The sequence below is a fragment of the Metopolophium dirhodum genome, chromosome 9 (assembly GCF_019925205.1).
Source record: "Metopolophium dirhodum isolate CAU chromosome 9, ASM1992520v1, whole genome shotgun sequence".
NCBI lineage: Eukaryota > Metazoa > Arthropoda > Insecta > Hemiptera > Aphididae > Metopolophium > Metopolophium dirhodum.
Window position 1 is genome coordinate 30,396,720 of NC_083568.1, and position 26,260 is coordinate 30,422,979.

Consider the following 26,260-nt stretch of genomic DNA (forward strand, 5'->3'; position numbering starts at 1 on the left):
ATAATATTATGTAAACGCTATAATCAGTCGATTTCCAATTTTTCAAAATTGTTGAACTGCACACATCGAAAACATTTTTCATTAATATATTAATTCTTCGGCTCAGCGGCGTATACTTATTACTTTACTGTCCAAATCAACTATAAGTGTGATGGAAAAATTGGTTAATGTCCTTACACAGAATTCAAATGTATCCCATCCGCGGAGATGGTGTGCGCGCGTGTGCCCACAGCGAAACGACGCCGCCGCCAGATCGTCTACCGGTCCGCCACCGACGCCGACGCCGCCGCCACCGCCGACAACAACGACGACGACAACGACGCCGCGGCCGCCGCAGAAGCACGACAGTGAAGCACAAAGTTTCGGGCCGCGTACAAGGCGTGCACGTTGCCGTCATTCGCCGTCGCCGCCACCGCCGCCGTAATCACCGTCGTCACCGGCTACTTACTCCGTCGTTTTCGTGTCTGCCGGTGCTGCTTCTGGTGATCCGCTTCACCCGCGACACACACGGTCTCATCCGTCCCACCGCGTCACGCGATTTCTTAGATCCCGCAACAGGTATCCACCGCGCGCCAAACACCCATTGTCGTCGTCTCGTCCCATTCCGCCCGCACATGGTACGCCGTTCAACCGTTCACCACCCGACGGGTCACGTGCACGCGCGCCGACGATGACACGCTAATGACTGGATGTCACGCGAATCGCTCAGCACGCCGTCGCGTTCAAACCAAATGGAAGTGTACGTCTTGTTACAGGTACGTCATTACATTATAGAACGTATTACTGACCTAACCTAACATTTGGTAACCTAACCAGGCATACAGTGCCGTATAGTGATGGATTTATATGGTTTTCTTTCACCGCTGTGTGACGACAAAAAAAAATCTCCCTTCACAGACCACAGTACTTTAACATAGATTGGACAAAAAATCGTTTACACTGGAATTTATTGTTCGATCCAGCGAATAAAATATAAAACTGTAAAATATTTCTATAAAAACCTTGTCACCATTATAGTAGGAGGCACAAAAGAATTATTATTAAAACATAAAAATAAAAAGGCTCTGGAGGAGTGATCTATCACCCGGCTGGTCACGCTCAGTGAACACGCCACGGCCTGCAAGTAGAACGTATATTATCAAATCACAATGACACCTGCTGTAGTGGTTGAATGTCGACGTTGACTATTATAGTCTATAATAGACGCGTTATAAAATTAGGTGTTGTAATATGTATATTTTCCCGCGAGCGGCCAAGACCGACTGCCGACCGGTCGTATTACGTGTAATAATATTGTAAGACTTGCTCCGTGTATCGCCATTATCTGGTAAAGACACGGTATGTACAGTATATTATCTCTGTATAGCGGAGATTGGTTCACGCCTAGTAAGTTGTCGAGATCGAAATCGACGTATATATAGATAGGTGGTTGGCTAACTTATAAGTTCTAGTACATCCATGTAGTACACCGTGTGGTATATCTATAACTTAACCTATTATAGCTGTGGGGTGTATTTCAATAACACACTGACTGCACATAATATATAGGTACAACATATCTGACCGTGTACAATTTTTTTTGTTTATGGAATGCTATAATTTATTCCATCGCATTGTCTTATCGAATTTTGGTACCTCACTTAATATCATGACAATAATGATACGTAGTAAACACAATTATAACAAAAGAAATGCGTAAAAATAGTTTTCTAATCTTATATATGATATTGAAAATAATTTTCGATAATTGTATTAATAATATTAAATGAAACTACTTTACGTAGAAATGTAGAATATAGGTATTAAATTATTAACATGTTAGGTATAGATAAAATCATAATCTAAATATATTTCTTAATAAACTGACTTGGTATTTAATTGTTATAAAACCAATTTGTATAGTTATACTAAAATCAAAATATTATAATGTTTCATACATGACAATAGTAACAAAAAGTAAAGTTATTTTTCTTGTACATTTCAATACAATTTTCAATGGAATTATAAATTTTCTTGAAATGTTGTTTAAATAATTAATGTGTACATATTTATATTCCTGAGACACCCGTAGTGGCTATAAGAAATAAACGATAGTATATTTACCATACAATATAATCTTAATGCTACTTTGTAAGTTGCACTTGTAGAAACACATTTCAAAAGGCTCGGGTAAAGTTTTTCCGCGTGTTTAATGTGTGTAATTTTATAATTTGTCATAAAAGTAAAGTAAACAGAAATAATATAACATTAAATTATTTGCACATAATTTAATTTAAAAAAATAAGGGAATCTTTTCGATACTTAATGACTAGTAATAATTATTTTTAACATTCAATAATCATAGAATTGAACTTTTCTGTATTTTATCAACCAAGTGATTAGAATTAGAATGATGATGATTTTAATGTCTTATTAATCAACAAATACGTTTCACTAATAGATCAATTTTTTTCTTAAAGATTACTTTTTATTATGCATTTCTTGTTTATATTGGATAGCATGCAATGGAATTGATTTCCACAGATAAATTAATTTTTACTATTTTCGGATTGTTTGAAAGTGATTGTTTATTGTAACCTGCATCACTGGCAATTTATAAGTATTTTTTGTGATTATTTTAAAATTATTTGGGTATTTCAATAAAATTGATTTGAAAAAAAAAATAACCAATCCATGCAATTTTACTTTATACCTAACCTAAGCTATGCCTAAATCAAAATAAAAAAAATTTAAAAAATTTAATTTTTGAAATGTTATAAATATTAATTCAAAGTACCTATTTTTGCAAGGACTGAATAACTATCAAGGCAACACATTTTAGTATACTGTATACTATAAGTATATATTTACGGTTTATTGCTCTGTTTTGTTCTCCACAATGTTAATTTTGTATTTTGTGTAGGGTGAGTAACGTGCTAAATACTTGGTTGTCTACATAAATGTAAATATATCAAGGAAAACAGCCGCATATACCATAATATTAAAGCATAACGCCTGAAACAACACAACTAAAAAATGAAAAAAAAAAAAATAGTTTAAATGTCAGAATATAGTTTGAGCTTTGAAAATGTACACCACTGATGTTTCAATAAAATTTACATATCGAAATATATCGTCGCCGTTCGCCAGAGGAGACAAGGGCAATTATTACCTTTTTTTTCTACCGCCATCAGTGTGTTTGTATGTGTATAAATATATATTGTTATTATCGAAAAAGCGAGCCATAACGATTTATGAATACTATATACGCAGTTCTGTGTAATTTTTCTGGTGTTGTATATAGGTACATTTTTAGGGTAGGAAGAAAAATAATAATAAAACTGCGAATTCATAATAATAATGTATCCAAACAGAAATCTATACAAGATTAAAATGTATACAGAATTCGCGAGAACGCCGCCGAATTACCTCGATAAGGACAAGACGAAAACCAAACAAAATATTTCGCCCCCATAAATGTCAATTTCCAATGGGAGTTTTATTACGTTTGTAAAACATTCGGTTTGGATGTAGCATAAAAAAATCGAGTCTATTCTATTCGTGTGCAAATTATTTTTTCGCACGTCTACCGACGTGGAACTATACGGTAATGGATCGCATTATCGAAAACGACGTTGTACATTAGAGCCGCGCAGACATGAACTTTGTATTATAGGATAGTGAGTAGGGCAAAATAATATTTACGAATCCCATTCCAAAATATTCGTTTTCCTCCGAGCATATAATAATAATAATAATAATAATAATAATAATAATAATAATAATACCAGGGTTGAAACATTCATTTAGAAAACAAATTTTATAATTGAAATGCTGTAACTTATTGAATTATTCGGTTAATTTGATAATTATTATTCTTAAAAACACAATTTACGTTATACCTACATTTTAGTAAAAAATATAATTTTAACAATCTATGTTTCCGACTTGTTTTTGGTATATTATTGTTTATTTAGTATTTATAAGTACACAGAACTGAACTAAAAAGTAAAAAGTTGGCGGTGTAAATGAAAATATAAACACTAAAAAGTTTGAATTTCACATTAATTTTGTTCAAAGTCATAATTGCTCACAAACTAATATGGTTATTAATTAGGGGTGGAGAATCTGTCAGTCTTTTATATCATCTTATATTCTTGAAATCATTATTAGAAGTTGGATATATAATGTTCTACGATTGAAAGTCTTTTTCAAAAGCTTTCCTGTAGAGACAAATAAAGCTCTTAAAAATAAAAATATGGCCGCTGTTGAACGTTAGATATAATAATAAGAGATAAATCTAATGGCTCGTTATAAGAATCTGGAATTCAAACCAATAATGTTTACACTAATATTAATCGTATATTAAAAACAAAGTACATAAATTGTTATACTTGTCATTTGGTGCATATGGGTACTGTAAAAAATCTTGTTAAATTTCAACTAATGTGCAAATATACACACAGTAGCTTATTCAATTAATTTTTAACGCACAAAATAAGTTAGGTATAGTCGTGATCTAGTAGCTTAAACATTTTTAAACTACAAACCAATTAATCAAGAATTTATACATTTGTGGGATAGTATTTTTTAATTGTATGTTACATTAGTTTATTAAAAAAAACCTAGGTATCATTGTGAATCGCAACACAATTAAAACAATTTCAACCGCATAATTTTTATATACTACATTACTACCTATAGGTACTTTATTAATATTCTAAAACAAAATAGTTTTAATAAATGCGTTAATGAAATATCTTAATAAGAGTATTATAATATTATATTTTGTTAAATACAATTTTGGGATATTAACATTGGAATAATCTGATATTTCATTTGTTTTTGAATCGTCACAACTTTTACTTTTAGTATTATATGTAAATGAACGTTGGTTTAATCAAATATATATCATAATATACGTGTATAACTACATTCAATGTACAAACGTGACTTGATTAAGGCAAATTTATCACTGTGGCAAACAATCATAGTTTTGATTAAATTATTTGGATCAACTATCTTTATGTTATCTTTATTTTGTTATAAATTATAATTTTGTTGCAGTAAGTCATTTTAATAAGTTAAAAAACTGATTTAGACACCTATCTGATGACAAAAATATTAAAATATAATGAACTAATGAAGTGATGTGTATTATTATCATTACAAAATATATTTTACATTTTAGCCGTCTTGAATTCCAGTTATTTGTTTTTTATTTTATTTTCCAGAAATATTGTATCCAAATCTGTAGCTAATAACAATATTGTTGAGTTAAAAAACAAAAAAACGTAGTAAAATACAAAACTAAAATTATATTGTTTGGAATTCAATGACTTTTATTTTTGAATTTTCATAAACCACTTGTTGATAACATAACCTGTTCATACTATTCAAATTAATACAAATGTGTGGCTCGATGTTGCTCGGTGTTTGCATTCAGTCACAAATCCTTGAATTATTATTAAGTTTAAAATATCGAGCAAAGTTGAAGTGAAGCTGTTAAAATATCTATTAAACTATCCACAAGTTGGTGATAATAATATAACTGTCGATAAAGGCAAGTTATGTTATATTATAATACAAATTATTCTGGGTAAAGTTAAATAGTTCCTAAAAATAAAAAGTACATTTAGTTTTAATAAAAACCATTCGTTTATACGAGTCCGTCTTATCAACGATGCAAATAATCAATATTGGTAAAAATAAACAATAGCTCTAAAGTTAAGTTGTACATCAATTTAGTTCTATATCTTAGTTACACGTCTAACTTTCTAAGTAGGTATACATATATTCGTCATACGTTTAAATTATCATATAATTCTTTAATACTTATATGACTAGTTTCTAGAATTATATTATTTTCAACGTGATACATATTTGTTTAAGTGTTCGTACAAATAACAAACATATACTATTGTTCGACAAAATTCAATTTGGAAATAAGTAGGATTTGATTAAAACGTTGGTAAATTCAAGTCTTTATATCAATAATTCAAACTCCATAAAATGTTCTGTAGGAAATTAAACGAAGATATTCATTGACACTTCCCATAGCTCACTTACTCTGTTTAATTTATTCATTATCTGATCCCTATTCTTAGAGTAAAGAGTGTCTGTCAAAATCGATTAATGGCCATTATTTGGATTTCAATTGTATAGTTTTGATGATTTCGTTTCAACAGCACTTAAGAATAATACTAAATTTATACGACTGTTTATGATTGCTACATATTCTGTTATAATCGAATGAAAGCAAAAATATGTAATTTTGTAAACATTATCGGAATAATATTACATTTTATTTAACTACCGATTTTTATCAATTTTTTTCTCATCAATATTATATAATATAATATATTTGTTTTAATTTTAACACTTATTTTTATCGTGCATGTTATAATAATAACCTAGTACAGTAGTACAGTAGTTAATCACGGATCATGGTTTTATACACATAGTTTGATTGTATATAATCCTTGAAAATGGATATTGGAAATACACATTTATGCATTCCATATGAATACAGTTATGTTAATAAATAATTAGACTTTAACAGATGGGATAGGAAATAACACCAAATTCAGCACAGTAAATTGAAAGCTTTTTGAAATATAGTTTCATTGTTAATTTGAATACAAAAATCACAGCCGATATGTTGATTCACGAAATTAAATTTCAATGATTTGTATATGTCGGTAGAGTTGGTAAATTACTTTATAATACACGAATGTGCTGGAATAAACTAAAAATCATATTTACTGACAATTAAGTGATAAGAAAATGGTTAAAAAATGGTTATTATTAAATGTTTTATAAAATCTATAAATGTCATTATAATAACAATTATATTTGTTGTTGTACTGAATTGTCTTATTTTAAATTATATGTTTATATACTAATTTTAAAATTGATTATGCTTCATAAAAGATAGGTGAACTCGGTTAAATTAATTAAGTACTTATTAAGCGGTAAAAAAATATATCTACATTTAAAAAATGTTTTCATAAAATATATACATATAGTCTTCTTTTATACTATAAATTAGCTACATTTATTCGTGAACGTTGCATTCGTTTTATTTCAATATTTTCACCAACGTTGAATGATCCACATTTTCAGTACCTATTTTTTTTAAATAGGTACATCTCGATATTAAAATGATGATTGCACGGCGATCTAGATAGGCAATTTGGCTACATCACTAAACGTGTGCTTTATTACTGATAATGGATATTATGTCCATTAACAGTACTGAAGTACAGTCGACCCCAAAAACCTAACTATAACGTCACTCCAGCATAAAAAAATGCGATCGAATCGAATCGAGGTACATCCAAACTAAAGTGTACTGGGGCTTACTTAGTATAATAATATGGTATACTACAATACTGTATAGTATGGATGTAATGATATTCATATAATAAATCTAAAAAAATACGAATAGCATACGATACAGAGATCTATTATAGTAGTCGGCACTCGGCACTCGTTTTGCTTCGCTCGACTCACCACATGACAGTGGTATACATATTAATAATGATACGTTAAATATTTCGAAGAAATTGTTTTGTGGAGATACCGGTGACTATAAAATAGAAATTGTTTAGCCATTAAAAGCATTATTTATAATATATTACTCAATATAATCAAAATAATTAAAGTTTCAAAATGTTATCAACTGTAAGTTTTACCAACCAAGGATCGTCTTAATCACTGTGGCCTTTCCACTTTATAAATCACAGTTTAAACTCTTAAATTTAATAGTTTAGTGAGTTGATGACACATTCGCTTTGTATGCATTTGTTTGTATTGCTTTACCTCATAAAGTCGTTGTCTTTTGAAATCCTTTTAATTTTAAGAAAAATAAAATCACTCGATGCAACATCAGGTGAATAAGAGACGACGAGGAATGAAGATGATTCATTTTTATGGAGAGAAATTCACGAATTGACAATACGTATTGAACAGGCACATTGTCTTTATGTAGTTACAACGTTCAAGCTTGGAACTTTATGGGACATTTTCTTTCAATTTAATTTCTCAACTGGATAAAAACTTTTTGTCATAAGATTGATTAACAGTTTGACCTGTTGGAACAAATTTATTATAAAGTAGGCTTTTAATATCAAACAAACGAAAAAGTATTGTTTTCACGTTGAAACCAACCTTTCGAGCTTTTCGGATCTTGGTGAAGGTACCGATTTCCATTGCGATTTCTGTTGTTTAAACGTCATTACTATTGTCCCAAGTTTCATTAATCGTAATAATTAATAAAATATTATTTAGTCTGGGTTTTTTTTTTAATGTCGCAAACCTATAGGATATAATTAATGTGTCTTTTGGCCCCGACTCATCAATCTTATAATTATTTTTTCACAGATTCTGTCCGTGTACCTGATTATTATATTTAAATGGTTTTTAAAGAATTATCAAATTTCCTAGTACCTATTGTAATCTCGTTCCCTCATTGTAATTATTCTAATGAATATAGTGATGAATCACGGATGTATGAGTAAAGTTATACTAAAAATTACATTCCACTGTACAATACGAATATAATATATTACATTAACTAAAGTGTATTTTTTGATATACGTATTTATATTGCTATTAAAGTAGTTTATTTTATTATCAGTAATGCGGTATGTTCAATTAATTTTTTCCGAAAAAATTTAAAATGTTATATGGTGTGATTAAAATACAATAATATACGTTAGATATAATATATTACAACAAAATAATCTAAAATAGACTAAAACCGTTATTCTTTGTTAAAATAATATCTAATTTCGTCCAAATGTTGACTTAAAATGTCACTATTGTTCATCATGGATGTGTTAAATTTGAACTCGATGATAAATCATCGCAATTCGAATCCTGAGCGGAGATGGTCCGTTAGCCTATATTATAATATAACTATATTACTTTTAATCATTACTGTAATTTATTTTACTCTCGATTTTACTTTATTAGTAATGTGGTATAAACTATAAATAGGCAATAACAATAAAAAGTTTTTCCATTTCGCATACTTGCTCAATATATATTAAAATGTACAGTTTAATTTAAATACCTAAATATTATATTAAAGTGTTTTGCTATAAGCTTTTTATACATTTATTTGCATGTTAAATATTGTAATATTACACGAAATAAATTAATTCATCTAGCCAATTATCTATATTCTCAGCAATTTACGAAAAAAATTAATTATATTAATTAATCATAATTTAAATAATGTATTTATATGTATAAAATATTATTGTTGATTCTGTGTGGTATACATTTTAATCGAAATCAATTTTATTGTCTAACCAAAAATGAATTATTCATTGGCCTAGACTTTATAAAGTTTTGTTAAGTAAATATCATTACTCCCATCTACACATGAAGAATTTTCTCTATTCCGTTCACTTTTTCAATTTAATGAAAATTCCAGCTCATAAGAATTGAAATTTACCACACACCTTTAGGAAGAGAATTGGTGTATTTCTGAATTCAAACAGAGGCATTTTATTAAACGTCGTATACGATTACTATGCGAAATGTAGTTGAACACATAATTTAGTATTTTAATATTATTCCGGCTGCAAGTAACGCCATTCCGGTACTTACCTAAAGAAATAACAACCAATTTTAAATATTCCCACTGTCTTATGTTGAATATTGCTACAAATAAAATAACATATTAGTACACCTCTTAAGATTTAATTGATATAATTTTAGATTCTGAGTGGAACGTTTTTTTTTATTTTTTTTGTGTCTGTCATCACCTTTTAGGACAGTAAAAATGTTTAGATTTTCTTCAACAGTATCTTTTCTGATAGAAAAGTGAATCTAGTTGGTACCTGGGGGGGGGGGGGGGGTCAAAAGTAAAAATTTCCCAGTAGTTTTCAAAAGCGCTAAGAAAAACAAAAGAAAAATTAAGAAAATACGGAAAAATCACGAAAATTAGCAAATTATTTTGAGTTGAGAATTCATAAAAATTTTTCTTTTTAAATCTAAGATTTGAAAATGTAATACAAGATTCCTCATAAGTTTGTCTACGTTATCAAAAAAAAAGTCTACAAACAAATCAAATTAAATTTTTATGAGCGTTTGAAATTCATATTTTTCCAATATTGGATATTCACTCGATTTCTCATGCAGCGGTTTTATTATTTTATTGTTATTCAAAAACGAATACATATTAAATACATGAGAATTTTACTGAACGTTTATATTTTCATTTTCTATACACCATAAAATTTTGAAAATATTTAGACTCTTTTTGAGCTGTTTACGGACATTGTCAGTTTTCAATTTTTTTAGTTTTTTTTTCTATAAATATCAATAACATTTTATTTGTTGGTTAAAAAAGATTGCAAATTTAATAGAAGGCTCCTGATATATTGTTACAATAGCAGTTGAAAAATATTGAACATACATAGGCAACATTTTTTTTTATAAGCATTTAAATTTCGAATTTCGATAAAATTTAATGATTATTTTGCAGTCAAAAATTTATAAAATGTTCAACTTTTATAGCTACGGATTGAAAATTTAAAACAAGGTTCTACGTAAATAGGTAAATATATAAATTACTTTATTCAGAATAATATCATCTTAGTAATACTTAGTAATAATACTTAGTAATATCATAGGCTGATGACTGACTGTTTTCGCTCAGAATCGTTTTTCTTATACAATTATATTATATCATTGAATTCGAATTTAACACTATCCATTACAGTAACCCACTTGTAACCTACTGTACATCAGAGTGACATCCACTTACCCACCTTTTTATATAGTATGTTTATAAATTATTATCAAGTCTTACAATGGTTTAACGTGATTGAAAAATGCAAATTTTATGAATTGTGTACACTTCGGTTTGAAAAAAAAACAGTACAATTACTATAATAATATGAATGTTATCAAGATGAAGAAAATTATGTTAATTCTTTCGGAGAGACGTTTTTTTAATACCATTACTAAAATTCAACCATATAATACATCGAATAATATTTCTTTTAGTATTTTCGTTGTTGAAAAAATGACTATTTTTTGGGATAGTTTCTTTTGAAAGTGATATAATATTACTGTATATGAATACTAATTACTATTTTTTTTGTAATAGTATTCACCGTACACCCCGAATGACCGCATAATTCAGAATGAAGTGTTATGACCCAAATTCGTATCATAGTGAAAATATAGGATTATAAGATAATAAGATAATAGAGTGCTTAGGTATGTGGTATAGGTAAATCGTTTTATATTCATGTATTCGTGCAGTATTACTTTTCTATTGTTTGCCCGTTTATTTTACGTATTTAATTATTTATATATTTTATAATTGATCTTCACAGTTAGTTGAGTTTGATGACTTTTTAGCAAAATATTTTATGTGATTAAAAAAAATAAACGGAGATCATCAGAGAAAAGTTTTATTCAAATACAATCTGTTATAAACCGTTAATCTTTTGTTACGCTCTTCGATCGACCTTTCAAAAACGCACTAAAGAAAATATCACATTTTTTTTTGTTTGTTTGTAGCAGCTAAATGGTACTCTATATGTATACTGTCAGCGTACCTACTATATACTTCCATTCTTCCATGCACATATTTTTCCCTATTGTTGTATCTCAGTTACAAATGTAATTGCATCGTGAAAGTTGCGTTTAATTTACAAATCTTTATTTACCCTTATATAATTTAATGCACCAAAAAACATTTAAGAAATATTTTTTCTCCCACTCAAAAGTAAAGGGACACCATTATAGATGGGAAATATTAAATACAACTATTATATTATATTATTCTTATACCAAGAGGAACTATACTGTACACAAACAAATCCTGTACTTAACTATTCATAAACCACAAAATGGCTTGAGTAGATATTCTATATTATTATTTTTAACGAATTCGATGACCTATATTTGTTAACAATTGATCGGAAGTGTTAAAAGTTAACGAATCTGTAGTTAATGAGAGTGTTCATTTAAATAACAGATAGTGTATTGAATGTAGACTACATGACTAAATGAAAACAGTTTCGCTGATTTTCTACAAGAACTAAGTCCAAACGTTGTATGCATTACTTAGAAATAATCAAAAGTAATTAATTATTCAAACGATTTTTAATATTTTATATTTTCGACCAACATTTTGCTCAATTGAAGTTATCAAATCTATGACAAATATAACTAATTCAATCGAAAACAAAAACTATTACAGTATTTGGGTTGACCGAGTTGATTTGGGGTCTTAACAGAGGTTGTTGTATTACATTCAGTCATCCAGGTGTGGTATTAAATTTGAAAGTCATGATAAAGAATTTTATTTTAAAAACAATACCGAGCAAAACTCTGTTACAACTATTATGATTGCTGCAAACTTCTCAAATAATTTGCTGTCATGTTTTTGTGCACTTAAGAAAATTGGTGGAATTGGTAGGATCGAAAAATTACCTGTTCAAAGTTGTAGCTAGACTTGATTTTCATCGATTTATGGGAATATTTAAAACTTTCGGAGCATTATATATACATAAAATATCAAAAATATTGGTTTTATTCACGCCCCGTAAGTTTGTTATCAAATTTTCCGATTAATCAATATCAATTTTTTAAAAAGCATATTTTCATAGTAATGACTTATAGTTTATTTATTTATTTAAGCTTTAAACGGGTGAATAATTGGATAATAAATTAGATAATAATAGTTCGTTTTGATGTTTTGTCCTGAAAAAAACAATGACACACAATAGTGGTCACCTTCAATTCCGCAATTTAAAACATCCTTTAAAAAAATAAAAATATTTTAACCAATCTTGTCAACAGCCACCAAGGATCTCACAAGGCTTTCAAGGGGTCTCTTAATATAATAAGATACCCGGGGCACATATTTAAGAATACAATTAATTATCGTATAGGTATTTCTATAAATTAAATTTCCATTATGGATAATATATACAGTGTGATTCACCAAGTATGCTCATCCTCTTTTTTCATCAATAATGCAGTTAATAAAAATCTGTTTTTTTTTTTGAATTTTTAAATATATTTACATATCATATTTTTATATTCTTGAGCTTTTTTGTTTTACTTAAAAATTGTCCTGTGTGTTTCAAATAAAAATCCCCCCGTTTCACTGTAAATTATTTAGCAGAATATTTTTTTGAAAATGTTGATGTATCTAATTCAAAATTCAAACTAGTAGTTTCTCACTTATTAAAATGTTTATATTAATATGTCTAAGGATACTTTTAGTGTTTAAACAAAAATATTAAGTATATGTAATATTGGAACTAGTATTTATTATACTAGGGTCTAGGATAATTTTTACAAATTATTAATGTTGATGGATTAAAATTGATCACAAACATTTTTCAAATCACCATGGTCATGGCTTCCACATCCTCCAAACCCATTATCATGGATCTATTATTCTTAATACTGTAGCTATTCACAATGCTAAATAACTAAAAAAAACTACTCGTTTAAATTTTGATTAAAATTTCCGCTAAAAATTAAAATAATATAAAAAATATTAAATAATAACAATAACAAATCTGGTCTTTATTTATATTTTATTTAATAATTCTAAAAATCAAATTTCGAATAACTGCATTATTGAAGAAAAAAGGGAGGAATGAGCTTGCTTGGTGATTCATTTTGTATACCTACACCACGCTAATAAAATTTAATTTTGAACATTTTACTATCTATTCTGATTAGTAGTACATATACGATATACACTCTGAATGGGTTTATCTGATTTATGAAAACAAGGCACTCTATAGTCGATTTATAACGTAACAAGATGAGATTTAACAGGCAATAAATGTGAACAGTGTGTCAGTGTAGAATGGAATGGATATAAGTTGTCATTAAGACGTAGGTACCTACGTGTTGTGGAGTAGGCGTAATTCGAACGTCTACCACAAATTTTTCACAAATTTTTCTTTAACCTTATCTCGCTAACGTCATAAAGTCAATTGCATTACCTTTTAAATAATTAAAATTGGTTTTCGACCCAGTGATTTTTAAATCACTTGTTCTTCAGCATTCATACTTACACATATTACTATATTAGGTATATTTTCACTTTGAAATCAGAAAAAAGTATTTTCGTTTCAATCATATGCATGTATAATGTATATATATTAATATATTATACATAAATGACTAACTCGTAACACTGAAATTAAACGAAAGGTAATCAGCTAAACAGCCTGTAAGCTTAACAGTTTACAACAATAATATTGAAAGCTTTTAAACAAACAAATCATAATTTATATTTTTTCAAATAATTTTACCTACAGTATATTTGTGTAACAATAATTATCAATTAAACAATGTTTTTATTTTCTGTTGTAAAGACGCTAATAATAATTTGGTTTTAAATATTTTATATTTTTGTACTTCATCATAAAAAAAGTTTTAGTACAAATAAAATACAATAATACTATATTTATCATACAAAAGTAAACTTCACGCTGAACTACGGTTAATAGTTCTATATCTTAATGGTATTATAATAATAGTAGTATTATTAAATCTAGAAATGGTTAATAATATATTAATTATATTCTATAAAATGTATGGACTATTGGAATTTTTCAGGAGGCTAGAATCGGGTAGATTGCAGTATTATTATTATTATTTCTATAAATGCTATTTTTTTAAAATAATAAGATGAATGATGATAATTATCTGTAGCCTGTAGGTAGTGGATCTCGGTATATAATATCGTGACAGATGATGAAGATCACGATGACAGTAGATCGCTTCACGGCGAAAAAATATTAATATTTGCACACATATTTTACATTATTAAGAATTAGTTTTTTATATTAGTTGTATTCAAACTTTACACTGTAAAGTATTTATATAATAAAATAAAAGCTAATTTAGTAGGAATGTACTTAATATTATATTTATTGTTATAATTCATAAATTATAATTTAATCTAATAGGTACTTATCTGTATTATTTTATAACCATAAATCAATTTTTAAATATAAAATAACACTGTTTCAAAAACTCAAGTTTGGTGTTAAATAAAATTTGGAATTTGAACTGATGTTAATACGTTGTAACGAACTTGACATAATCTATCACAAAACATTTCACATTATACCGTCTTAACTGTTAACAGTTCGACCATTCGAAGCCATTAATCTAAAATATGTCATCTTTCAACCAGTAAGACGGTGTTCTTTATTATCTAATAAAAATCCAGTCTTGAAATAGGCCTTAAAAATAGATAAATGAAAAACGCTATGATAAATTGTTTCATTTGAAATCTGATTATGCGCGAAACCACATTGAAAAATATTTTGCGTTTTTTTTTACACATAGGAATTTTCCTTTAATTTTTAACTTATAATCTTTAACAGTTCTATCAATTTGGATAGTTTCCCTCACGAAGTTAAAATTTGTTGTTATATTTTTTCGTACAAATAATATTTACTTGTTGTGATTTTTATAAAATACAGATTGTAAGTTTTCTAAAAAAAAAACTTATAATCTATTGCCTGAAGACAAAATAAATAATTGTGCGACGGTAATTTGTCATTATTTTGTTAATATACAACTCCAGAGTTCAGAAATTAAATACATTTACTTCATTTTAAGTAATATAAAAGAAAATGGGCTATAAAATGTAATTTACAATGCGTAGCTATTTCGAATAGAGCTCTTTTTAATTTTTTGTAGACGTCTCTCATAAGTATTGTTGATTTCAACAAAAAAGTCGTATACAGTCTGTGGTCAAAAACAATTCTATACGGAACACGGTTTCCTGAAGAATCCACTATTTAGAAAAATAAAAACATTTACCACTTAAACTTTCAAGTAGTTGGTAATTGATGGTCAAATACTATAACTATAACTCTTAAATAATGTTCTTCTAAATGTGATATGTAATACAATAAAATCTTAATGTAATCTCACATAATATATTTAGAGTTTAAATTTCCGGGTTAATATTTCGAGGGGCAATCATGAAATTATCGTAAATTTGGGAAGCTTTGATTTAAAATTAAGGGCCGCGTAAAATAAACAAAGTTTAAAAAAAAGAAAAGAAAGTATTATAACATATGACGTATAAACAATAAAATAAATTATTGTATGTATTTTGATGTTCGATCAATGAAACCGTATTGTTAAGTGCAAGCAGGCTTCAAAGTTCCATATACGTTGCCATAATAAATTGTCTTGATTATGTAAACGTTATAGCCATTGTTCTACGTTAATTAAACGATTTTCATCGGCCCTTCAATTTATCAGTAAGATCTTCAATTATTACACTTCGCACGTTCACTTCTAAAGTTTCAAACATAATATTATACCTGTTTAGATATATCTATACTCTCAAACAGATAGATATTATTATAACGGGCCGAGTGAGAAAATCTTCAATTTTCAAAAATTGTTGATAAAATTGATCATATTTCAAATTGCGGAGATGTAAAATCCCAGTATACCTACAGTGGCAATTTTTCACTTTTTAATAATGAAATACAAATTTAATTATAATTATAATATTGTGATTTTACGTGTCTTGCATTGCACAAACAATAAAATAATATAGAATTTTATAAAATTAAATAAAAAAAAAAACAAATCAAACATAAATGATAAATTTATTGAGAAAACCATTGTTGCAGTTTGTAGGTGTTGCAGGTTAAAATGTTGAAAATATCATCCTCTTATCTGTAAATACTGTATAGTATAATAAATGAAAAATGTTATTTAAGTTTCTAGTTACAACCTACAACTTATAATATGTATTTTATAAATTAATATATACCAATGCCTATAATTTAAACAGGAAGAGTTTAAAGAATAATTTAGTACACAATTATAAAAGTTGGAACAAGTTTACTTTACCTACCGGACACCCCTTTTTTCAATTTTTTTTTATCAAAATACGTGTTTCAGCATCTTAAATTCAAAAAAGTTTAAAAAAAATTGTGAAAACATACTGATCAAAAGTTACGGCAATTCAAAATATTATCAATACTATACGGATTTTACCGAGGATTTTACTATAATCAAATGCTAAATAACTACATTTCTCATCGTGTATCAATAATGAACTGTAATGCAATGGAAAATGTGTGTTTTTGCATGCTTAATATGATGGTACTTTTAAAAAAAGTCGCTCAAACTTCATTTGGAAGTTATGATCGAAACCTTCAAAATGCTCAATTTTTCCAATAATAGTTTCGTATAACTTATAAATTATAATATTATGTAATATAATATTATAAATTTAAAACTGAATTAAATGTTCAATAATTATTTTTTCAATAAAGTACCACAAGCTCAAAAAAAAAATATCTGTAATATTGTATTTTGCATGATTACAATTTTACAGTTTAAAAATGATAATAAAAAGTTTCTGCATCAGCCGGGAATCGAACCCGGGCCGCCCGCGTGGCAGGCGAGCATTCTACCACTGAACCACTGATGCTTGTATTTGTTAGGTGAATGGATAAGTCTATTTAGATATGTTTTTCTGTTACGCGCACGATTTAAGATAGATTCTATCTTAAATCGTGGTTACACGGAAAATTAATAAAATCATTTTGAATGTATTTGTAAAAATGTAAAATCAAAAATCGTAAGTAAAAAACGAGGGAAAAGAAGGAATGATGTACATACATGTTCAATTTCAATTAAACGATAAAAATATAATTGTAAATCATATTATTGTACCTATAAATACGGAAAACGATTCTACGTCAATAGATTCATTTAATTGCTCAACTGATTGATTTTTAAAATTAAAAATCACGAATAAAAAAAGGGGAAAGTAAGTTACCGTTCTGCTGTAGGTAGATACAGTAGGAGTCGAGCGAAACTCGTCATTGAATAGGTCATTGTTATGGATGTATTCAAATTGAATTCAACGATAATGATAAACCATTGCACACGAAAATCGATTCTGCAGAGAGCGGTGACGATCTGTCAGCCTATATTATCATAATATAAACATATTGGCCATATTGATTTTTATCATTATGGTATTATGGTATTATGGTAAATGGTAATTTATTTTATAATATTAGTTATATAGTTATACGGTATAAATTATAAATAGGCAATAGCATAAAATCAATCTAAAAATCATTGTGTATATTATTATGAAATATGTATGAGTTTCGGATCCCCACAAAAAATATTTTTGAATTACAACAATTTAACTAAAATTGCTATTCTTTGCTTAAATATATAATTTCATCCAAATTCGTATTTAATATGTCTATAAAAAAAATTGTGTTTACCTATGTGTATTTTTTTTAGATTTTATGTTTTCAGTACCTTTATGAACTACTTATGAGGAACCTTGTACAGCTGTTGTACTATAAATTTTCAAACCTTAATTATAAAAAATTAACACGTTTTTTATTTCAACTAGGTACAAAATTGTTCGTGATTTTGTAATAAATAAAATATACCTCATAATGACATTTATTTCAAAACATTTATACAATTATACCATGTATAGAAAATTGTTATATAAATATTTCGTGAACATTTCAAGTATTAACGTTTATGAATTATATAGGAAATAACTCTATGATAAATAGTTAATTTAAGGGAGAATATCCAATTTTGTCAAAATGTTTACTTCAGACGCTTATAAATAATAATATTTGTGGAAAATTAACTCTTTTTTTTATTTTCACTGATTACAACATATGAAGAACTTTTTATGAAATTATTAAGCTTTTTGACCAAGTAACAGTTTTTTTATCAATTATTAAGAAAAGTTCTGGGAATTCACTTTTTATAAAAAGTTGAGACATTCCCCGTGTGAAACTGTTGATATTTAATTATTATGTATAGACGTACATAGACGTACGTAGGTTCCTATTCATTTTCCACTTATTTTAATCTTCTTTAACTACTTACCTAGGTACCTACTGTTTATCTTCAATGAATACTTAATTAGAAATAGTTAGAAACAAAGATTATTCTTCAAGACATATATTAAATAATAATAATGTATTAGTGGTCATAAAAAAATATATATAAAAAGGACAACGATAATAATGCGGTGGATATAATATATTTTTAAGTCTTAACTATGAAGTACCAAAATGAAAATCACTTTTTAATACTTTGTGCCACTATAATAATATTACCTACCTATGTATTGGTGCTTTAGTAGGTACCTATCTTTCTACTTTAAATTAACCTTTTCAAATGTTATTATGTTACTTAACTGTTTTAGTTTTTAAACAAAGACATAATAATTACTAAAATAAGTATTAAAATTTAAAATAGTTATTATATTCACAATATTACTATGATTAAAAATATAATTAAAACTTAGATTAAATTAAGTCAATTAATTTAAAAGCACAGTGAAAATTGCTTTACCTTCACCTATAAGACGGCTTAGGTAGGCTATACATATAGGTATATTATAATAGTGCCCAGTGGCTCATTTAGGGTGGCGACTGGGCACTATTTAAATACACCAGTGGTGGTTACATAGATATATATATTTTTGTTTTGGTGAGGAAACTTATTGATCACTCTTCCCACCAGTAAAAATTAAAATCCATATTTCGATATTTTCAGTAGATTTTGCACGTTGCGCGAACAGTCACTAAGCGAATTACGATTTATTTTAATAGATAACCTATAATATTGGTAATTTATAGCCTAACTAATGAATTAGGTTGATATTTAGGCTAATATAGGTTGAAATTTAACAACATTTTGACAAATATATCGTACATAACATGATATTATCAATAATTTATTTTAATCCAACGTTTAATATTGTTATATTAACTAGGTACTTATAAGTTTTAGGTTAATGTCAATAGGTATTTACTCGTTACTGACCGTAAATGGTATATAAACAGTTTAAAGCGCTTATACAAAAGTGGTGCTTATGTGTTTAAGATATTTTTTTAAAAGATGTTGTAAGAGTATTACATTTTGAAATATAAAATATATTACGGTTAGAAATTATAATTTACCCGGACCATCTCAGCCTCATTTTGTCCACTGCCACTCCTACAACACTACCCCTAATTAATTGATTTCCTTTTCTATCCTCAGAGCCGCATTTAACGGGGGGCAAGGGGGGGCAATTGCCCCGGGGCGGCAATTTTAAGGTGATTTGAGGGGCGGCAGATTTTTAAAAAATATATCATATTATAATATTATACGTTCTCCGTTACGAATTTTGTATTAAATTTTTAAAATAATTATTATTATATTAAAAATATTAATACCAATAATAATTTTATCTATCAACGATTCAATAATAACTAAATGCATCCACAGTTGTGTGTCTGTGTTATTTATAGCTTTTAATTTTCGGCGAGTGACTCAATCACATCGAAGAGCTGTCGCCTGTTTGCTGTTGCGGGCAATGCGGGCTGTATGATCTAATAATAATCGCGAAAATACGTATTTGACGATCATTTTAGTAATCTTATCATCGACTGTCGTCTGTTGACAGTCTCGACGCAATTTCGGTAGACAACAGTGTTGTGTTTGTTAAATGTATGTTATTGAATACTATACTATGTCTGGTAAGCGAATTAAATTAATTGGTGCAGCTTACCAAAAAGCAGCAAAAGAAAAAAAGGTGGATAAGTGGAAGTCGCTCTGCTGTACAGTAGGTTACAAATGGGTCACTGTAATGGATGGTGTTAAATTTGAATTCAATGATATAATATCATTGTATAAGAAAAACGATTCTGAGCGAAAACGGTCAGTCAGCCTATGATATTATCAAGTATATTTGATGATATTATTGTGAATAAAGTAATTTATATATAACCTATTTACGTGGAGCCTTGTTTTAAATTTTCAATCCTTAGCCATAAAAGTTAAACATTTTATACATTTTTAACTACAAAATAGTTAATAAATTATAAATTTGATAAATGTTGTCAAAATTTGAACTTTAAATGCTTATAAAAAAAATGTTGCCTATGTATTTTTAATATTTTTCAACTGCTATTATATATCAGGAGCTTTATATTAAATATTCACACTTTTTTACCCAACAAATAAAATTTTATTGATATTTATAGAAAAAAAAACTAAAAAAATTGAAAACTGACAATGTCCGTAAACAGCTCAAAAAGAGTCAAAATATTTTTAAAATTTTATGGTGTATAGAAAATGCTAATATAAACATTTAATGAATTTTTCAAGTATCTACAGTCATTCGTTTTTTAATTACAATAAAATAAGAAAATTGTTACATGAGAAATCGAGAAAATATCAAATGTTGTAAAAATATAAATTTCAGACGCTCATAAAAATTTAATTTAAGTTTCTTGTAGACATTTTTTTTTTGATAAAGGTAGACAAACTTATGAGTAATCTTATATTACATTTTCAAATCTTAGATTTAAAAAGAAAAATTTTTATGAATTCTCAACTCAAAATAATTTGCTAATTTTCTTGATTTTTCCGTATTTTGTCAAAATTTGAACTTTAAATGCTTATAAATAAAAACTGTGACTAAAGATTTTTAATTTTTTTCTTCTGCCTTTGAAACAATAACCTAGGAGCCTTCTATTAAATTTTCAAGATTTTTTACTCAACAGATAAAATTGTATTGATATTTATAGAAAAAAAAACTAAAAATTATTTAAATATTTTTCACTTATAGTAGACTCGACTCCTGATTTAACAACACGAGATCAACTCACAGTGTTTATGATAGCGAAAAAAGAGAGGTGAAAATCATATGATATTTTTTTTAAATATATATAGGCGGCAAATTTTATATTGCCCCGGGGCGGCAATTTGGCTTAATGCGGCACTGTCTATCCTCCCTATAGTGACTCCACACACCCACCTTAGTATTCTCATATCTTCTACACAATCGTAGTGCATAGATATAGAAGTAAAATACTAAAATGTCAAGTTCTCGAGGGGGGTGGCTGGTTAAATGTGGTCCCAGGGCGCATAATGTCTAATTGCGCGGCCGATGTAGTGTCCGTTAACCAATTAATTGTACCTACCTATATATTTAATATTTATTTTCATATGTTCTATTTTATTAATGATACACAAATTAATCAATGCCGTTTAAATCGTAAGAAACCATATTATTGTGATAGGTACTCGGCGAATAACACGTGTAAACATAACATGTCTGTATAGTAATATGACGTATAATATTATGCAATTACATTAAAAAATTTGGTTATATTTATTGTTTGTAGTAGCGAAAATTTAAAAATAATTTATAGGTAGAACCATGGTAGAACTTTTTGGGGATGAGTGCACAAGAGTTTGATAAATTATTTAAATTCCTCGTTAACATTGAATAGTCCAATCAAGGATGATGGATTACTTTTTATTGTTCAGAACCTGTTAAATATTTAAGGACCCGTTACACTCTAATGGACGTAAGTATAAGTATGTTTATAGAAATAATATACAATTAATTGTTTAAGGCGTATTATATCTGGGCGCTGTAACTACGTACCTACTTAATATAATATGATTAAGTATAATACTTATGGTAATAATTATTATTTCCTAGTTGAGTCTCATATAGGTAGCTACTAATACTTTCTAATACGAAGAACTACGAATAAAAATATTAAAATAATAAAAATATTTAAAAGTTACTTGTAATGTATGTAAAATGTTGTCCATTATTTATTTATTTATTTCTTAAACATTTTTAGGTTAATTCATAGTTCTAAATGTTCTAATAAAGTAAAATAAATCTTGTATTAAAACATAAATCGTTCAAAACTAAAATTAAAAATGTATTAAAAAATTAAAGTTGTGTAAATAAAATTAACGTCGAACGCCTATAAAAAATTGAGGGACGGAGTTGGAGGTGTTTTGTATTACAGTTAAAATAATATTCGATTATGATCTTATAATAGATTTTTATACCTTAAAAATTGAAACTATCAATTTTATGAATAATAAATACAACTGATGTGCCTAACTATTTAATATTCAATATTTAGCCCAAAAATGTTTATATTTGTTTTGTATTGTACTATTTTTAAATACCTACACAATTATGGTAAAAATGTCAAGTATCTTATAATAATATTATAAGGAATATTATTTTCTGAATCAAAAGTTATAGGTATCCGACATTTTGTTATAAACCACGGATGATAATATAGTAAAATGCTAATTAAACTATTTAAACCTCCCCGTTAATGATACAATTACGTAATTTTCTAGAAAAATTTCGGAAATCATAATGAAATGTGATTAGTATCAGATTTAAATATATGCAACTTTTGGAGACCTCCGGGTATCAAACAACATGCTTATTCAAATATTTACTGAAAAAACACTCCATTGGAAATCTTAATACTTACTCAGATTTCCTACTCTACTCAGAATCAAGTTAATAGAATAAATTATATATTTTTAGACGTTTCTAAATTTTTATAAAAATTAAAAATATTTGTTAGTATAATATTGCTTTCAATATGTAAATTTTAATATTTCCTTGAAAATCATAATTTTATATATTATATTATAGTTGCCTATTATTTATATTAGTACAATTCAACCTAACCTAATCTATATAATTTTCTTTAAATATATAATATGAACGTGTAGGCGTTGTAAAGGATTTTTGTTTTTAAATGTCAAAATGGCAATTAAAAATAAAATCCAAATTACGAGGGAGTCGATTTAGGAGAAAAGGGTAAAATATGAGTCGAGTCATTCTTCTGGAACTTTATTTCATTTAAATGAATTAAAAATGATGTAAGGCTGTTTTCCGTAATTAAAGATTAAAATTAATCGCAAATGCAGAAAATAAGTGGACCGAGGGGTCGAGAAATATTATACTCTGCACTCTGCGAGAACGAAAAAAATACATCGCGGTCGTTATTTCGAGTGCATATTATAAAATATAAAAAAATTATTTTAATAAATGGCGTCAGAATGTAAGTCGGATATACATATTATGACGAAACCGTACAATATAATATAATGTTATATAATATTTTGAAACCGTTACAATTTTGGCGCGTGAATGTGATTGTCGTCTGTCGTGCTATTACGTCGTACACAGTGTCGTGCAGAGCCGGTAGGTATATTATTAACGTCCGACTACAAGTGTTCAAACCGTTACCGTACCATCAACATTATCGTTACGGACAAAAGGGATCGTGTATCTGATTGTTCCCGTTTGCCACAGACCCAAATCAGTGGTTGATTAGACGAGAACAATAATATAATATATTTCTAATTCACCTCGGTTCGTCTGGACCTTTGTGACATTTTCGACACTCACCTGCACGACTATATAATATAGCTGTCACGTCTAGTAAACAATACCTACCTATAGGAATAGGTACATAGGACCAAGGAATTATTATTATTATAAACAAACATAATATTATATCAAGGTAATATTGTACACAATCGTGGTTCTTAATTAATCAATAAAATATATTGTCTGGCCGTATTAATGAATTAAAAATACCTATGTGAAAATATTAAAAATATATCTATTTAATACATTCAACAAGTAGTCATATAGAAGCATACGGTATTTTGGTAATGCAGTATTGGAGTTTTAAATCATAATGGAGTATTAAACAGCATAAAAAAGGTGAAATTATTATTGTTGGATAATTTTTTTTGTTTGAAAAAAAAACTCATTCGTTATTTCAATGGTAAAAGAGCAATAAAAATATTTTTTCGATAGGTTTTAAAATCATTTTTCACTACATCATAAACAATGCACCTTTTATTCTATATTTGTTTATGCCAAAACGACATATTATTTTATTTTAGTCGCGGAACTAATATTATTTTATTTGTTTTTCGATTTTGTAGGTTTTGCTCAAAAGTATAATATTGTTAATCAATTATAATTAATTAATGTATTGAATTGATATTGTTAAAACTATTATCTGAAAATAATGTACACGTAGAGGTGACGTCAGTGAGCGCTATACTGAGACTTGAGTATTGAATTGAATCGTTTAGTCGATGGTCGTAGTAGCGTAGTAGTACCCAATCTGGAATGTATTATTTATGATGGTTACTAGTTACCCTAGGGTCTAGGAGATCTGACTGGAAAACGAGATTGGTCTGGGGGAATAATTATAGTTAGGGGCTACTATCTATATACACTATTTATACCTTCGTAATAGGACGGTGATTGTAAAACCCTTTGCGCAAATACTGCACAGTGTACACACTATTATACACTCTGATAAAATCTAGCAATCCATAACATATATCGACCGGTTTAACCTGAAGGGCAAGTCAAGTTTGTGCCTAGTGGCCAATTTGCTTATTTGCATTTTTAATTTTTACAATTTAAAAAAAATGCGTCAGTTAGGTTAGATATTGATATAATATTAATATGTCTATAGTTGCTTTTGATGGTACTTTGGTATAGTAAAGTCGTATAGTGCCGTGTGCTAAATAATGTTATGAAATCTAGAGTGGGTCAATAATAACATATTTTCGGATCTAAATTATTGCCACTTTCCCTAAAATTGTAAGCTTGAAAAAATGGTTTGTACAAATAGTATACGCATACAATGTACATAACATTATATTATTATGAGGTCTATATTTTGCATACTATTGTGTTGGTTGCGCACACATATTATATTGAATATGAATATCCTAATTTAGAAGTAAAGGTTTATTGAGCTTAGAATAAAGTCGTAAAAATTGTGAAAAACCAAAATTATATTCTAAAGAAAATACAAAGATCTAAATTTCTGGTTGAGAAAGTGTCTAATATATTTATTAAACAAAACAAAGTAAATCTTCTCATATACAAAGTGCTTTTAATGTAATTTAATTAATCATGGCTGTTTGTAAGTAAAACACCATACAAATTTAATATTAAGTATCTTGAGTGTTTCTCATGCTTACTTAACAATTTTGTTAATGACCAAAGTTAAGGAGAAAAAAAAGGGAGGAAAGTATAGGTAACCTCTATGTTGTACTTGCAGTAGGTGTCGAGTGTACCTTCTCGTATTTAGTAAGTGACTGTAATGTGTGTGTTAAATTTGAATTCAATGATAAATCATCGAATTTTAAAAATGATTCTGAATGAATCTGTCAGCATTATTATTACATTATTACAAAGTATATTTTATGATATATTTAAATCATATTTTATATCATTATACTTATAATGCTTTTAAGTAATTTATTTTACTATTTGTAATACGATAGGTTGATTTGATTTTTACCGAAAACATTAGGTACATTTGAAAATTGCATTGTGTCACAAAGTTTCAATTACCTACCCACCGGAATAATATTT

General features: G+C 27.7%; 1 protein-coding gene and 1 non-coding gene across 3 annotated transcripts in view; one reads left to right on the forward strand and one right to left on the reverse strand.

The window, feature by feature from the left end:
* The first annotated feature begins 365 nt into the window (after positions 1-365).
* The window catches only part of LOC132952687 (dopamine receptor 1-like), a 231,798-nt gene continuing 205,903 nt past the window's right edge, over positions 366-26,260 (forward strand). For both annotated transcript variants that reach the window (XM_061025064.1, XM_061025063.1), the window contains exon 1: positions 366-755. Coding sequence is in view for 1 of the 2 variants with exons in the window: in XM_061025063.1 (XP_060881046.1) it covers positions 690-755 (66 nt within the window). In the remaining variant the exon portion in view is untranslated. The remainder of the gene's footprint in view (positions 756-26,260) is intronic.
* On the reverse strand, positions 17,385-17,455 carry Trnag-gcc (transfer RNA glycine (anticodon GCC)). Its single transcript has one exon. It is a non-coding gene; the product is annotated as a tRNA-Gly (tRNA).